The 15,171-nt window shown below is 50.2% G+C and overlaps 4 protein-coding genes across 4 annotated transcripts; all 4 read right to left on the reverse strand.

Moving 5' to 3' along the window:
• Positions 1-665: 665 nt before the first annotated feature.
• On the reverse strand, positions 666-5,260 carry A1O9_04791 (uncharacterized protein; the record flags this gene model as incomplete). The annotated part of the gene is made up of 2 exons (XM_013407079.1): positions 666-1,489; positions 1,537-5,260. 2 exons carry the CDS (start codon positions 5,258-5,260, stop codon positions 666-668), a joined length of 4,548 nt encoding a protein of 1,515 aa, XP_013262533.1.
• Positions 5,261-6,302: 1,042 nt separating this feature from the next.
• A1O9_04792 (sorting nexin-41) lies at positions 6,303-8,437 on the reverse strand (the record flags this gene model as incomplete). Its single annotated transcript, XM_013407080.1, has 5 exons — positions 6,303-6,398; positions 6,454-7,647; positions 7,706-7,972; positions 8,026-8,294; positions 8,356-8,437. 5 exons carry the CDS (start codon positions 8,435-8,437, stop codon positions 6,303-6,305), a joined length of 1,908 nt encoding a protein of 635 aa, XP_013262534.1.
• A 485-nt stretch (positions 8,438-8,922) lies between these two features.
• On the reverse strand, positions 8,923-9,585 carry A1O9_04793 (uncharacterized protein; the record flags this gene model as incomplete). The annotated part of the gene is made up of 1 exon (XM_013407081.1): positions 8,923-9,585. A coding segment is annotated over one exon (663 nt), but the record flags the coding sequence as incomplete, so codon positions are not given.
• A 709-nt stretch (positions 9,586-10,294) lies between these two features.
• Positions 10,295-15,152, reverse strand: A1O9_04794 (uncharacterized protein; the record flags this gene model as incomplete). The annotated part of the gene is made up of 3 exons (XM_013407082.1): positions 10,295-12,697; positions 12,749-12,953; positions 13,006-15,152. 3 exons carry the CDS (start codon positions 15,150-15,152, stop codon positions 10,295-10,297), a joined length of 4,755 nt encoding a protein of 1,584 aa, XP_013262536.1.
• Positions 15,153-15,171: the final 19 nt, after the last annotated feature.

The following is a 15,171-nucleotide window of genomic DNA, read 5'->3' on the forward strand; positions in this document are numbered from 1 at the left end:
GGTAGAATTCCACTATGACATCGCAGTCCCGAGGCCGAACACTGGGCGGAATAGCTCCATTGTTACTTGGTTGGATTAACCCCACGCTATCCATTCACACGGATGGACCGGAGTATTGTATCTTCAAACTCGTTTTCCATTTTCCGTAAATGGCTTCGAGCCTTTCGTGAGGAATGTCCAAGAAACATGTCACGCGTCTGGACCAGAATCTCCTAGCGGGTTTGAGCGTCTCAGGGTTGAAGCGAACATCTCGGCCAGACGGACAAAAGCATCCTTTCCTGTTTTTGAAGCACCAAGTCCCCCCGAGGCATCCTCGACTGCTGCTAATCGGTCCTCTATATACAAGCATTGTATGTCATTGCGCCCTACAACCTGCATATGCCGGCAAATGCTAATGGGGCCGCTGTTGGCCTGCCGTGTATCGTTGTACCCATGCCAGGTTCTTGTTATCATGCCAATTTGCAGGTCGCCCGATTGCCTTGTTTTTCCGCTTGCCAGTACGGAATAGTAATAAGTCATCTATCCGACCATGTTACCCCAGTCATGCAGAGCAAGACCTGGCCACCTCCGCCCAGGTCCACCGCTATTTTCGTGCCAATAAAAACATTATCAGCGGATCAACCCTCCGATCACTGCCCCTGGTGCGTTTCCCTTTTGATGTGCACTCAACGTGCCTCGGATCGGAATTTGAGCTCACCGCTTGGATCTGCCGTCAGTTCCATTACCGGCAGATCATCCTCATCCTCATTGGGTATGTTGGACATTCCTGGAATTTCAGGAGGAGGAGCACTTTCTCTCATGCTCCGATTGCCATAATCTTCGCTGGTGACAGGTTCACTGTAGATAGGGTTATCCACCTCATCGCCATCGTCCATGGTAAGGAGACTATGATTTGGACTCCCAATGTTACCTTCAACACGCGTGCTGTCATTACTGCGATTATCTCCGAACATGCCATCTTCCGAAGGGGCCGCCATGCGCGACTGTGTGTTTAGTTGGTCAAATGACCAGCCTCCGCCTGAGTCCCACGGAGTTGGACCATAACTCATATCAACACCCTCATCACCATCGTCTATGTTCATGCCGCGAGCATCGTGCTCGCTGTAAGATGGTAGCTCATCACTGACTGCCGGTCCGATCAGTCTCGGTAGACTTGCGGTTTCGGCTAGTAGACCGCGACTCGGATTTTCCTCTTCCATGGCCAAGCCAACCGCTCCCACGCGGTGACCTTGACCGGCTGTGAAAGCGCTCGACGACCCATTGTGGGAGGAGTCGCCGAGACGCTGACCTTCCCCCGCCACCGGGGAAGGTTCACGAGATGCTTGAGGATTCTCAGAGTCGACTTCCAAGTAGTCTCGCGCCATCATTGCCTCGATCAGTGGTCCGCCTAAAGGGTGACCAGGTGGAGTCTCCCGCCTGCGATAGAACAAAAGGTATGCCGCACTCGTCACCACAGTCCGTTCATCTGAACGTTGAGAAACGTGGGAGTCTATTTTAGTTAGCCGATGAACAGGACAAGAAAAATTATCCACCTACCATTGTATTCATACCAATTATTGTTGACAGAGTTCTTCGCATAGGCAGTATAATGTCCGCCGCCAAGGCCTCCATAGTGATTGTCCACTGCAATGAGATCATAGATGAGACTCTTGCCTTCTTCCTTGTCCCTCACCATTCCATTGAGATCTAGTCCTTCAGTTGGATATTCCACCTTGACTTCCAGCTTGTCACGGAAGTTTCGATTCGAGCTAAATCGTTTCAGGTGCATGACAAGGATGTCGGGTATTTTCCACAGCTCGTAGGTCTTGTCTGCACGACGATGTTCTTTGCAACGTGGACAATACCAGGCATTCTGTTCTGACAGTGTCTCGGCTTTGCCAAACTCAGCTAGACAGTCATCTAATGAGATGCCATTCTTCCTCCGACTTGTTCGCTGAGCACGTTTTGCGACCAGTTCAGCATCATGGAAGAGCTCAACACTTTTCCAGGTTGGTGCGCCATGGAAGGCTTCTGCATCTTCTGTGCTAGTTTCTGAACCACCAAAAAGAGACTCGAAAGCATCTTGATTCCAATCAAGGACGATGGCTTCGCCAGGGCGAATCAATCCTTTGCTGCTTACTTTGGGTTGAGGCTGGGGTGGAGGCGGAGGTGTCCGACGCTGCGTGCGCTTCTTATTAAGATTACCCTTACTTCGCTGCTGCCGTTTGGATCGCTTTGACTTGGGGTTTCTCGCCTTACTCGAACGGTGGACAGCTAGTCCATTGTCCGAATCCGGATCCACTGGCAGGGGACTGCCGTTTGACTCAGAGCCTGTCTCATCGCTTGATATGATGTGTTCATCATGTTCAATATCTCCTGCCAGTTCATCTTCACTTGTTGCTGACCCATCATCTCCATTCGCAAGAGTGAGAGATCCATTGGACCTTGCTGGTCGATGAGACACGCTTTTCGGGATGCGCGTTGTGATGGTGTCATAATCATGGCTCTCTGTGATCTGATTCCAGCCAGTCGGGATTCCTTCACCGGTAGATGCCACATGAATGGTAAATAGACTTTTCAGGGACTGGGGAACCTTCACTCCTGGCTGATGGAACCAGTCAGACGTGGACGTAGGGGATTGGGATCTCGCCTCCGGCGCTTGACTTGCGTCACGCATTGAAACATCGACGATGCCATCTTCGTCCTGTAAAGAAGCTGCTAGCGGTGGATTTGAATCTGAGCTAGAGACGTCGTCTGCCATCACAACTGTATCGGAGCCTTCAGGTGTAATCCCGGCGTTGTCCGAGTCAATGTCGGCATCGAGTAGATTTGTTGTCGTCATGCCCAGTACATTGCCAAGAACCCTTTTGAGGATTCCATCGTACGAAGCACGATCCTGTCGGTTGAGAACAAGATAGGTTGGCTGCCCGAAGAAAGGCTTGCTAGCTGCTCTTGCAGGAGTCTTGACTAATCTGTTGTACATAGGTACCAACAAAGAATCAGCTTCGGCGCTATCATCTTCAACCAGGTCATCCTCTGTCTCACGACCTATTGTATACAGTGAGAATTTCTTGACCTTGTTGGGATTGTAGTTTGTCGGGACGGAATTTAACTCATACACACAAATAATATCGGCGGGTTGAATATTCGCTTCTGAGATGACCACGTTGTTATCGAAGATCTTGTATATCTTGTTCTTGTACGACTCGGCAACTAGCAGTCGTTGGATATCAGCGTGGGTGCGTTTAGCGACGAATTCTTTCAGCATTGTGATACTTGAGTGCTTGTCGATATCCACGTCTATTCGAAATGGCCGCTTGTGTAGAGGGAAATAGAGAATCTCTTTCGCCCAGTTATTCTCGACAGGGAGTTGCAAGGTCAAATTGTTGAAGGGGTCAAAAATGATGCTGACCTTGTCACAGACTGGACAAGTCAAGGTGGACTTGTACATGCCAGCAAAGAGGTCTGTAACCACAGAATCATTCCTTGCTTTATATATCTCCCAATTTTTATCAGCGAATTCCTTGAGAGCAGTTGGATTGTTGACCATCTCGTCTGTGGAGTCAGGCTTTTCAACATATGGCTTCTTGAGCACTCGATTCAGATCTTCCTGCAAACCATCAAGCAAGAAAAGCAGGAACTCTTGCGAGTCTTGCTGCTGATAGCCGGAGAAGCTTGGACCATGTCTACCTATGACGGCTTTGAATCTACCCGGGTTCGTCGACGATGAGTTCTCGTCATTGATCTGGTGGAGGAGGTTGGCATAGGCCTTGGCAACCTCGCCTCTATGTCCAAGGACATTGGTGACATTCAAATCCTTTTTCCACTCATCAAGTAGAAAGTAATCGGTGAGTTCTTTGACACTTCGGATGCATTGCAGGGCAGAGTTCATGTAGCAGGTATTTCCCAAGTTGCTGAGTCCAGTGATTCCGCGCGGTCTTCCAGCTTGCTTTTGCCGACCGCGAGTAACCATACCAGGAGCAGGGCTGGTTCTCCCGCTAACTGTGAGGTTTTTGGCAGTGGTCTTGAGTCCCTTGATAGAAAGTTTCGAGCTTTCGCTGGGCCACTCCTCCTTTCCAGGTTTTTGTTCTTCCAAACAGATGACCTCATCTCGTCCCAGGCCGGCCGTGCCCAAAGTCAAGCTACCATTGTACTTAGAGTTGCCAGTCTGATCCTTGATCTCAAGGAGTTCTCGATGCTCACCAATAAGCAGCGAAGCAAATGTATTGACATCAAGGAGCATCCTATCTCCCGCTGAAGCCACGATCTCTGCACCTGGAGCCGGAGAAGCACTTCTTGAGGCGATGGGTGTAATGATGCCAGAGCCGCTGGAGTTTTTGAGGCCACCAAGAATCCTCCACACACGGACTTGAGTGTTTAGATCGATGTGGAGTAATTCCTTTCCCTCCTTCAACCACTGCATAAACGGTTTCCTCTTGCTGGCCAGTAGGCGTTGAGGCGGAAGGTCCTTTTCACGCTGAGTTTGGGTGGTGTGCTCGCTGGGGACTTTCAGGAAGGAAAAGATGGGAGGGCTAAGCTCGTAGACAACATTGGCCACTTCGGCACCATCAACCTGCGAATCATGGGCATACCTCGTCAAGACCGGTGAGTCTTTGGCAAGGCCATACCATGAAACGATCAGATCCCAAGCCTCCTGAGGGAGAATCTGGTAATCTTCTCCTTGTGTCAAGCCAGGTCGAAGAGGTACGTAGGGATGTCCGGCTTCGTCCATGAGCTTGCCTGAATCTTCAATGACCATAGCCAAGTCTGAGTTCTCCACGGGGCCAATCTCTCCTTCGGTTGCAGATTTGGGCGGATTGATCAAATCCGAAGCGAAGGAACTCCGGGCTTGCACGCGGACTAGCCATTTGTTAGAGACTAGATAGCCAATGTCCCCTTCTTGAGGCTCTTTCAAGCTGATCTGGGTGACTTTGGCGACCTGTTCATCGAGACTGGGAAGCGAGGGAGTTGAGGGTGGGATAGCGAATCCATCGGCATTCAAAGAGGTTCCCGCGGTGGACTGGTTGGAAGGACTGGGAATGAGGGAATCGGAGGCGGAACTGGCACTGTTATCGGAAGGAAGGTTCTGATGAAGGGAGCGTGGATCGGAGGCATGAGTGAGGGAGTCGGCGGAAGGCTTTTCGCGGTGTCTCTGGCCTGTATCTTGTTGTTTGGCTTTTGTATCCGGGCTAGCCTGAGGGTCTGAGGGCGTCAGGCCGGGGGTTTCACCATCGGCCATTTCGACGTCGCTATTGTAGGACTCTCTATCCTGGGCTCCCATATCTGAGGCAGGCCTCTTGACTGCTGGAGATGCGGAACGCAGATGCCTGCTTAAATCATCCTTGGACTGTGACAGCGACTGTTTTTGGGATGCGGGCATGTCCCAATGGGGAGTGCTCGGAGGGCCAGGTTAATGATGGGACGGAAAGCCTATGCAAGAACCATGGATGGCCGGGATTAGAGGACTAGAAGTAAGTTTTATTCGGTAGAAGAAGTAGTGGATGTTGGAATGAGGAACGGGATTCCAGAAGGTGAGCCGGTGGCAATGGGGGATTGAATTTGCGGCGGAGAGGGAAGAAGTGGCAGAGGCTGAGAAGGAAGCCGCCAATTGCAATTGCGGAAGGAGGGAAGGCAACAGTGGGCAGTAGTGGACAGTGGAGCGGGCCTTGCGCCTGCCGTCTGCGCTTGTACTCGGTACTTGCACTTTGCACTTGAGCCTGCCCTCACCGTCGGTACTGAGTACGAAGGACGAAGTCGCACCTGCACTTTTAAAAAGGCAGACGCAAGTAGTGGCAGCTCATGTACTTCAATTTCCCAATGCCAGGCAACACTGCCAGAAACAGACAGACTGCAGTATAGCAGCAGTAGATATTACATTCCACGGCCACAATAATGTGACATGCAGGTTGTTCTTCTCATCGTCTGCCATTTTCTGCTTTGTTCGGGGACCTTGGTTACTACGTAATGTCATGCGGGCCGCAAACACAATCAAAAAGACTGCATTATCGGGCTTTGGATTTGATTCTGTGTGGTCATGCACCACGCCTGTCCACTACCTAGGGAAACTAAATACATGAATATTGGCCCTCGAAACAGGCAGCTTGGACCCCACAGTTGCCTGACTCATTGTTGCATGACCAGGAACCCCCTTCCAAGTCGCCCATTAGGATTGTGATCGATCTACCTACGTAGTGGTACTAGTAAGCAAGCAACAAAAAAGGACAGGGCAAGGCGGCTTGCAAGACTGAACGAACACCCTACGACCTTCCTCCATCCCATTCTGCACCACCCAGCCCAGTCATCGACCAGCCTCCTAGCCTGTACTATCTGGCCACGATCTTGTCCACTTCTTCCCGTGCCTCCGACCATGTCTCCAAGTTCTTCCGCGCCCATTCAATGTGAGATCGAGCATATGATATCTGTGGAAGCACTGTGTCAGCCTGAAATCCTCGACTCTCTAAACATTTCACTTACCATGTAGCGCTGGATATCATCCTCTTTCTCCTTCTGGAACCTCTTCAGATCCTTCAACACTCCTAGTGTCGCATCTCGGACATCCTTCTCGGACACTTCCAATGCTTGCTCAAGCTGTGTCAGGCTCTCTCGAGTCTTGCCGATCTGGTCACGTCTTGTGCGTTCCGGATCAACGTCAACAAACCCGTTGACAGCATGCCTGAAGCTCCCAAAAATCTTGTTCGTTACAAAGTTCCCACTAGGAGACTTCCGGTGGGACGGAGGCGACGGTGGCCCGGTCTGAGGCTGTGCCTGACCTTGTGAAGACGAGGGTGGTGAACCTACTGCGTCACCATGCGTAGGTGGAAAGTCTGAGTCCACAGATTCGGTCTCCTCGTGCCCTTCTCTACCACCAGGTGACTGCCCGTCCGTCTGACTTCGGGCAGATGCATTTGATGTTGACCGTCGAGGAGGACTAGACAAAACTGTACTGTTGGCGAGGTATGCATCAATGCGTTTGGCCTCACTTTCGCTCCTCTCCAAAGAGTCAAGGAGGTATCGCTTCTTCTCCAGATCTTCCCGAGTCATTTCCTGCTGCACCCGTTTCAGTACCCGATATCTCAGGACATTACGCACAACGCCTGCAAATTGTGCACTCTCCCGCATAGGCTCGGCAAATGTAGCTCCCAGGCTTAACGACAATTCCTCCGTCGAGATGTATGTGCTGTCCACCGCCTGACCTATCCGTTCAATCGCCGCGGCAACCATGGTCGACTGTTCAGAAAGTGAGAATCCATTGTAGCGAGCGCCAAGTTCAGCAAGATCGGCCGAGAGCTTAGTTAGATGCTCCAATGTGCGACGATTGACTTTCTCAATGCTTCCTTGCAGTAATAGTTCCAGCTCCCGCGTAGAAGACTCGAAGTTGATAAAATAGGGATCCAACTCTGTCTCGCTCAATTTATCTGCAGCAACTGGGAAGCGGCCAAAGATCTGTGGCCCGGGAGTGGTATGTGCTGCCGTGGAAGGCCATGATTGATCTGGTGGAGAGATTGGTGTTCCGCTACTTGAATTCTGGCCGCCCGGTCGAATTTTGGCTGAGGCCGGGGGTATGGGCAACCAATTGTGAGCGGCAGTTGGATTCGCAGGATCTAGTGGGGGGGCTTTCAGGTTGTTCTTGGGGACAGAAGAGACTGGGTGGGCGTGCAAGACCTCGTTCTGTCATCGTGTCAGTGCTGCCTCGCAAGGCAGAGGACCAAAATGCGAGCAAGCATACCCAGCTAGAATTAGGATCCAAAAACCTCCACCATACGCCGTCTTCAACGACTTCTCTCATGCGTCGGCACCGATTGAGGAAGACTCCAAGCATGCGCTTCCGCAGATCGATGATACCTGCGTCTTCCTTGGCTCTGGTGGGTTTGGCGGCGTAATCTGCCATCGAGTGCTTCTCGGGGATTGGTGGAATAACTAAAGTAGGATGGAGGCTGACCAGAGCAACACGCAGTGAGCTGAATTCCGAATAACGACGGGCGACTTCAATGTCCTGGTGCTGGAGTCAGCGAGAATCCAATCTTGTGACCATCAGTGGGTGCCTACCCCCGTCCGAATCTTGTAGACAATGTAGCCTCCATCCGAGCTCTTACCAGCATCGGTAATGACGATTTCCAAGTCTGGATTCTCATAAAGGATCTGCTGTACTCTCCCATCGTAGCCGCCTTTGGGGGGGATAGGTGCACTCTGTTCTTCTTCTGTTTGTCCCTCATACTCTTCCTCATCGTCGCTGATGTTGCTTGGTCTGGAGAGGAATTGAGGCGGCTGGTTCGGAGAAGGCTGTGAGGAAGGAGGAGTGGAGGGTTCGTTGGCATCTAGAGTGCAGGGTCAGCCGTCGTCTCTTTTAAAGTATGGTGTCTGGATGTAAGGCAGTACATGAGGTGATGGTGGGATCAACGGCAGGGTCCTGGTTGTCGAAGGACCCGTACGGGTTGTTATCCTCGTCGTCCTGCCACATATTGACTCAGGCTGGGAATTTAGAGATCAAGGCGCATGAAGCTGGGGTAGATCGACGGAGTGGTCCATGTCAATGTTGAAGCAGAAGTTGGCGATTGGGAAGTAGAGTGGATGTGGAAGCATCAGATGCGGTCCAACTGTGAGCCACGTCATTCATTGGACCAAGCGTCCCTGACTCCCCCCATCCCATCTCTTATTTACCACCGATTTACTGTGTATCATCCCACTCTACTCTCATCATCCTCTTGACTGTTTATTATGCGGAGAAGAAGTTGTCCCTGTAGAGAGCCCGCTGCTGATGAGGCTATTCTGCATGATGTGATGTCGATTTTATCAATTTCCCTGCCCTGAACTGGTGTCTCGATCTCAGTTAGGATAGAGCTACCTGGGTCCCTCCGAGCTCGTTCATCCGCGTGGTCCATCTCCCACACTTGCTCCCACCGAAACTCTTGAGTACTCCGTAGTCTGATCCCCAATCCACTAGTACCGCGCTCCATAGGCAGGCACGGACGGCTGACCATATGTATACGGCGTCAGTGGACCATTGACATAGGTAGGCTGCACGATATTTGGACAAGGAGTTGGTGGAACCTGGCCAGCTGCCCCCTGTCCCATCCATGGCCACCATCCATGTGCAAGCCAGATATTACTTCTTCTGCAGCACCACCAGACCATGGCAAATATCAAAGCGGCAGCCAGAACCACACCAACAATCAACCCTGCCCGTGCGCCCTTCGACCAGTTGTCCCAGACATCGTCCTCACCAGGTCCGCTGCCTGACTGGACAATATACACTGACGACCGTGGAGTTTCGCTGATTGTCGCTGTGATTGCGTCTGTGGTTGGTGGTGCGAGTGATAGCGGGATGATCCAGGTCGAGTAGATCTCGCCCTGGGCATTTTGCAGATAGACGTCGATTTCAGTCAATGTGGCCGTGGAGGTTCGAGTCGTTGTGGTTGGCGTGTACTTGGTCGTGGCGGATGCTGGAGGCTGAACATCAGGTGAGGCGATGGTGACAGTCTGGCCTTGCGTTGCGAAGAGTGTGGTAGCGAGGTAGGAGGTAACAGTGGCCGTCACATCGCTGACAATGGTTGGGAAAGCGGCAATTATGGTGGTCTCAGTCACCGTTGTTTGTGTGAGGAATGACATTGCGAGCAAGAACGGGAGCGTTGATGTGTGGAAAACTAGAAGTCTAGCTTTACATTGGAGACGGAAAGAAGAGTCAAGGTAGTGAGTGTATGGCTCGGTCGAGGTTGCACTAACAACTGGCGATGCGCAATGCGCGGTGCTCGATGGTCGATAGTTCTCTGACGACCCTCTAGACGATCGAGGAACTTGAACCCAACACATCTGAATTCATTCCAGGTCCCATCCAGCAGGCAGTGTCAAACGCCTTCTCCCTCCTGCCCTTGGGTTCAAAAGTAATCCAGCTCTAAGCAGGATTCACTGCCGAAGGGTGACCTTGAGCTGCCCTCACTTCACCTGTTTCCACCATCTCCAATTGTTCATGCATCATTGGCATCCAAAAGTGCCATGCTCCCCAAACACAGACCGGTGTTATCACTATGAAGCAAACAAATATTGCCAATGCAGGGTTCATTTTGTCTCGAGAGGTGGGCAAGGGGGCCAGGAAAGCGAGAGTCTTCAACCTAACATTAGCTAGGTCGGGAACCACGGAGAGTTCGCCTCACCCACTTATTGCTGAAGATGGACGATGCTAAACACATCCAGTGTCTCGAGTTGGAAGAATTTCATGGGCTTATGACCAGTCTCCTGTGACTATGGCTTGACTGCTCAGATGGGTACAATTGATATGATGTTGCTGTGGCGTTGTTAGGTTGAGAACAAGCAGCCTGCTTCATGTTCCTGCCAGTGCTTCACTTAATACAGTGACAAACACTTCACTGACCTGCCCATCACGACAAAGTTGTTGTGCCTCTTTCAACTGTTCAAGAATTTGCTCCCGAGCAATGTCGCTGGATCGAGAGCGAACAGTACCGGCGAGACTGATGACTTGCACAAAGACAACTAGTAGATCTGCATCGTATGTCGGTCCCAACGGATGCATGGTAGGCCCCCTTGCACCAGTTTCCTGTAAGGCTTGACCCGTTTGCTTTTCACCCTGTCCAGAACCCCCCTCTGCCTTGGTTGTGCTCATGTAGTCTCGAAGGATATCCAGAATGGAGCGGAGCCCTTCCAAAGACCACCCAGCAATAAGGCCAACTCGCTCTGGTGTGAGCTCATCGACACACCCACGTAAAACTCCATTCCAGACATGGATTTCTTCAATATCATCAATGTAGAGATTTTGGCTCTCCTCGGCGAAGAGATCCTCTTTTGCAAGTAACAATCTGTGGATCTTTGACTGCACAGGAATGGCGAAACATTCCGTCAGGCTCAAGATGCCAGATCTCTCAGCCATATTCTGTCGCAAGAGCAAGATACGCATTACTGCACACTCTGCGAACTCAGCAGTCTTGCCATGCTCTTGCACAAGGTTGTTCAGAAGTAGTTCTCTTGCGGCAATTGTAGCAAAGCCTGAGGCATACTGTCTTTGGTCTTGCTGTAGTAACCCTGCTGCTGCCAAAGCCGCTTCTGCCCTGACATCATCGTCGTCATCGTTCAACAAACTATACAAAATGACCTTCGGTCGCAGCCATCCTTGAACGGATTGGGTGGTGTCCGGTTGCTGTCGGCCGACAAGTCGAAAATAAGTTGAGAGAGCCCTAGCTGCACTCCATCTAGTAGGAAAGTCGAGGGGATCCATCGAAGCAAACTCAACCATCGTAACCCAGCCGAGAAATTGTGTACTAGAATGCTTCTGATTCTTCAAGGTTGTTGTCGCAGCGAAACGCTGATATGCTTCAAGCCTTATAGCGGCGTTCGTTCCATCTCGTGTTGTTGATTTGGATAGGTCGACCATGCCTAGAATTGAATATAAGGCCGGAAGAGCTGGTGTGCTTAACTGATCAAGTGCATCAACCAAGCAACGGGTCACAGTTGCAACAGTATCCGATGGGACACAATCCGCCTCCTGGATCCTTCGCATCAGATACACAAGGAATAGGACACCATGAGGTGCCTTTGGCCAAAATCTCTTCTGGATGAGGATCTCCAACAAATAACTCAGTGATTCAGGGTTTGAGACCAAGACGTCAATAAGCATCGACTCTTCTGAGCTTGACGATGTCGACTTGCTGGTGAGAAAAAGGGTATAAACTTGGAAGAGTAACAATCGCCGTTGAAGGTATGAACAATGGCCAGATTTCAGCTGACCTGTTGGTATTACGTCTTTGACGAATAGAGTAACCAATTCCTCTGAACTCCACCCATTTTCAAGGATGAGGGCGGCCGCATCATTTAAAAGGTCAAAGATTGCAGCTTCGACGTAAGGGCACATTATTGTGGCATTTTCCAGAGTTACCCTAAACTTCTCGAGCTCTGAAAGTGCATCGTCCAGTTCCTTGTTGTTCAGGTGATTCTGCAGATCATGCAACATATATCTGAAGCAGAGCAAGATACCATGAGCAAGATTTTGAGACATATTCGACTCTGCTTCACCCTGGAGATCTCTCATGGCGCGAGAGAGCTTTTTGACAGACAGGCGCTTGGATAGAAGCAAAGCCGCATGGTCTCTGACGGCCCAGTTTGAATGACGCAAATGATGCTGGATTGCATTGTCGATGATGTAGTTCTTTATGTTGGGGGGCATTGAGTGGCCCAGTAGGTCTAAAGCCGAAAATATAGTCTCCGCTGATGTAGCTCGAGGCTCAGTGCCTGATTTCGTATGTCCCTCTACCGTGCTCAGAAGATTCAGAGCAATCCTGCTGGGCGTATCGCCTATATCCTTGTCGAGTCGTTCGGAGATCGAGCAAGAGGTATCTTCGGAACCTCTTGAGTCTAGACGATTGATGCATGCTTTCAACAACATCAACCCACAATTGCGTATAGCCCAGATTGGGGAGGACAAGCTTGCTGCAGAAAGTGCCAGAATTGGGTTCAGGAACTGTACGACAATAGCCGCAAATTTCGAATGGGTCATTATTTCTTTCAAACAGTTGAGAGCATGTACTTGCGGCAATTTCTGCTCCCTTTCTTGATTATGGTCAGTCCTTGCTTCGGCCAAGGCAATGAGCTCTTGTACCGCCGAGGAGAAGAAGGACGAATCTGCAGGACTAAGTAATGCTGAAAACATTGCCGGCAGTCCCGCTGAACGGCGCGTCAAGCGATCGCCCTGCTCGTCAATTTGAGATAGTGCTACCTACAACCTATTAGATGTCTTGATGCATAAGATCGGTGGGGCACTGTGTACCTTGTACCACTTTTCAACAAGAAGGCGTATGCCCTTCTCAGGGGATAGACGAGCACGATCGCAACACATGCTAAAAGTCTGAGCGACTGTCGAAAAGGCTCCACGATGCCGAAGTGAGATCAACTGATCCACACAGACATCTCCAATCATAGAATGAAGTGCCGAGTCAGACTTGATAACAGCCAACAATGACTGCATGAGTAGGCTGGTTTCATCAGTAATTGCCATTGGCATCTGAAGATGTCGGAAATACATACCTGGAGTCTCGAAGCGCTCTCCATGAGTAAGCAAGTAGATCCTTTGGGCCTTCTTTGCCATCGTCATCCTCTACTTCATACGCAGTCTCTGGAGAATCGACACAAAGGATTGATCTCACCGTTGCCCATATCGTGATGCACACTTCAAGAACTGTCGACAGATCAGTGGACAATATCAAAGCTTCTTGAGACTTCATGTCCTGGAGCTGAAAGCTGAGAGACAGTAGAGATCCATGTATTGGGAACCTGGAGCTTGAACCTAGCATCACTGTCTGAGAGAGTGATAGTCGTAGGGGGTGTAGCAAGTTTGTAAGCTTAGAGGGATCGGCGCTTGAGTTTTGAGCATTTGCAGTGGCAGAAGCCATGGTGCGAAAAGTATTATATAACGCCCACAATCTCCCCAGTCCGTGAGCGTGATCCCCTCTGACTGTATGAACTGCTAGGAGGCTCACTGAGGCAATCAACTTGCCATCAATAACTTCCGTCACCGTTCTCGGCATCTTTATGCTTAAAAGCTGTAAAATTGATGCGGAAGTGTTTCTCACATCCTCGAAGGGATCGAGTACCAGACTTGTAAGTGACCTTATAAGCATAACATCATTTCGGTATATCTCGGGATCTACCACATGATCAATTAAATAGCGTAAGGAATGCAGGCCGAGGATATGTCGTTGGTAAGAGACATGTGCACCCAATTCAGACTTGGTGAACTCATAGAAAGTGACGGAGAAGCCGCGATAGTCTGCTAGAAGGGCGGCGGTCTCCCCGGACATTGTTTTATTTGGCATTGACTTCAATACAGCTGCAAGACTTGAAGAGATTCGTTTCAGGAGTCTTCTCGTGATGCTTAATATTTCACCTCTTTCATGAGCATCAGCGTCGTCATGCAGGTATTTGATGCTACAAGACACAGATGTCAGAGCACCTCGACGCACAACGGTGTTTGCCGCTGGCGATAATGTCAACAGGCCGTAAGTCAAAATCCTTAACTCAGAGCTCGCACCCATAAGTAGATGTCTGAATGGTTGGTATCTATTTTCCTGTTTGCCTTGTAGGGCTGAATCGGGAATCGCCACGTTCAGAATGTCCAATATCTCTAGAATCGCCATTAGAACTCCGCAGTTGGTAGGTAAATCAGACCACGAGATTTGCTTACCATCCTCCGATAATATGTTCCCTAGTCGACCAACTTTGAGTGCTGCGAGAAATACGGACATTTTGGTATCATCCTCTCGACAGGATCCGATATATGGCGCAATGAAAACAAGGAACCTTGCCTTATCATTAAGAATGACCGGGAGTACATTCTCAGAAAAATAACCCAAGGTGGCATGGTTTCGGTCAAGGAACAGCTTGATAGCGTGCCCACCCGTACCTTGCCAGTCAGACGAAGCGGGATTGTCAGACTGATAGCTGCACAAGTTGGAATACAACTTCAAAGCAGACGCTCTCGTGTCAAGATCTACCATGGTAAATATCAAAGCACAGAAAAAGGAGGCCATGCTTCCATGACCCAAGCTTGAAATATCATCGTCTGATATATTATGAGACAAAAGACGGTAGGTCCATCTTGAGTTGTTCTCTTCCATTATTCGCTCAGTAAGTGAAGGCAACAGATCTCTCAGTGGAGTCCTCCGAATGAACAACGACAAAATGAGGCAGGCCTTCTTTGAGTCGCATCGAGGGGTGCTTAATACCACCGTTGTGAGGAGTGGCAGCGCAGACCTGATCAGTAACTCCTCGGCAACATCGTCTGTCATGTGTTGCAGTAGATTACAGAGAGTCTCCAGCAATTGAAAGGCCGGCTTGGTCTTGCCATCATCGAATGCTTTGTGGGTACACTGAAAGGCGTCCCACCATGACTCTTTCGATAACACGAAATCCTTGAATTTCGGGGCCTCACTCAAGATCCCTTCGTTGAGAAACACGCAGAGAGTGTTAGATGCCACAGTGACATGATTATCAATCACTTGGGGGCTTCTCGCAGTAGAAACCAGTTTGTGCCAAAGCGGAACAATCTCAGTATCAAAAGCAATTTGTACATCAGTGCTGCGCAAGTAGTGTCTTAGAGCCCCTTTGCCAAGGTCCGACAGAAGGGCACGGGACAAAGGGGATGATGAGCCCAGTGCCCTCGTCACGGTGTTCATAGTCTGTAGAATGGGAACG

The sequence above is a fragment of the Exophiala aquamarina genome (assembly GCF_000709125.1).
Source record: "Exophiala aquamarina CBS 119918 chromosome Unknown aczIA-supercont1.3, whole genome shotgun sequence".
NCBI classification, from domain to species: Eukaryota; Fungi; Ascomycota; class Eurotiomycetes; order Chaetothyriales; family Herpotrichiellaceae; genus Exophiala; species Exophiala aquamarina.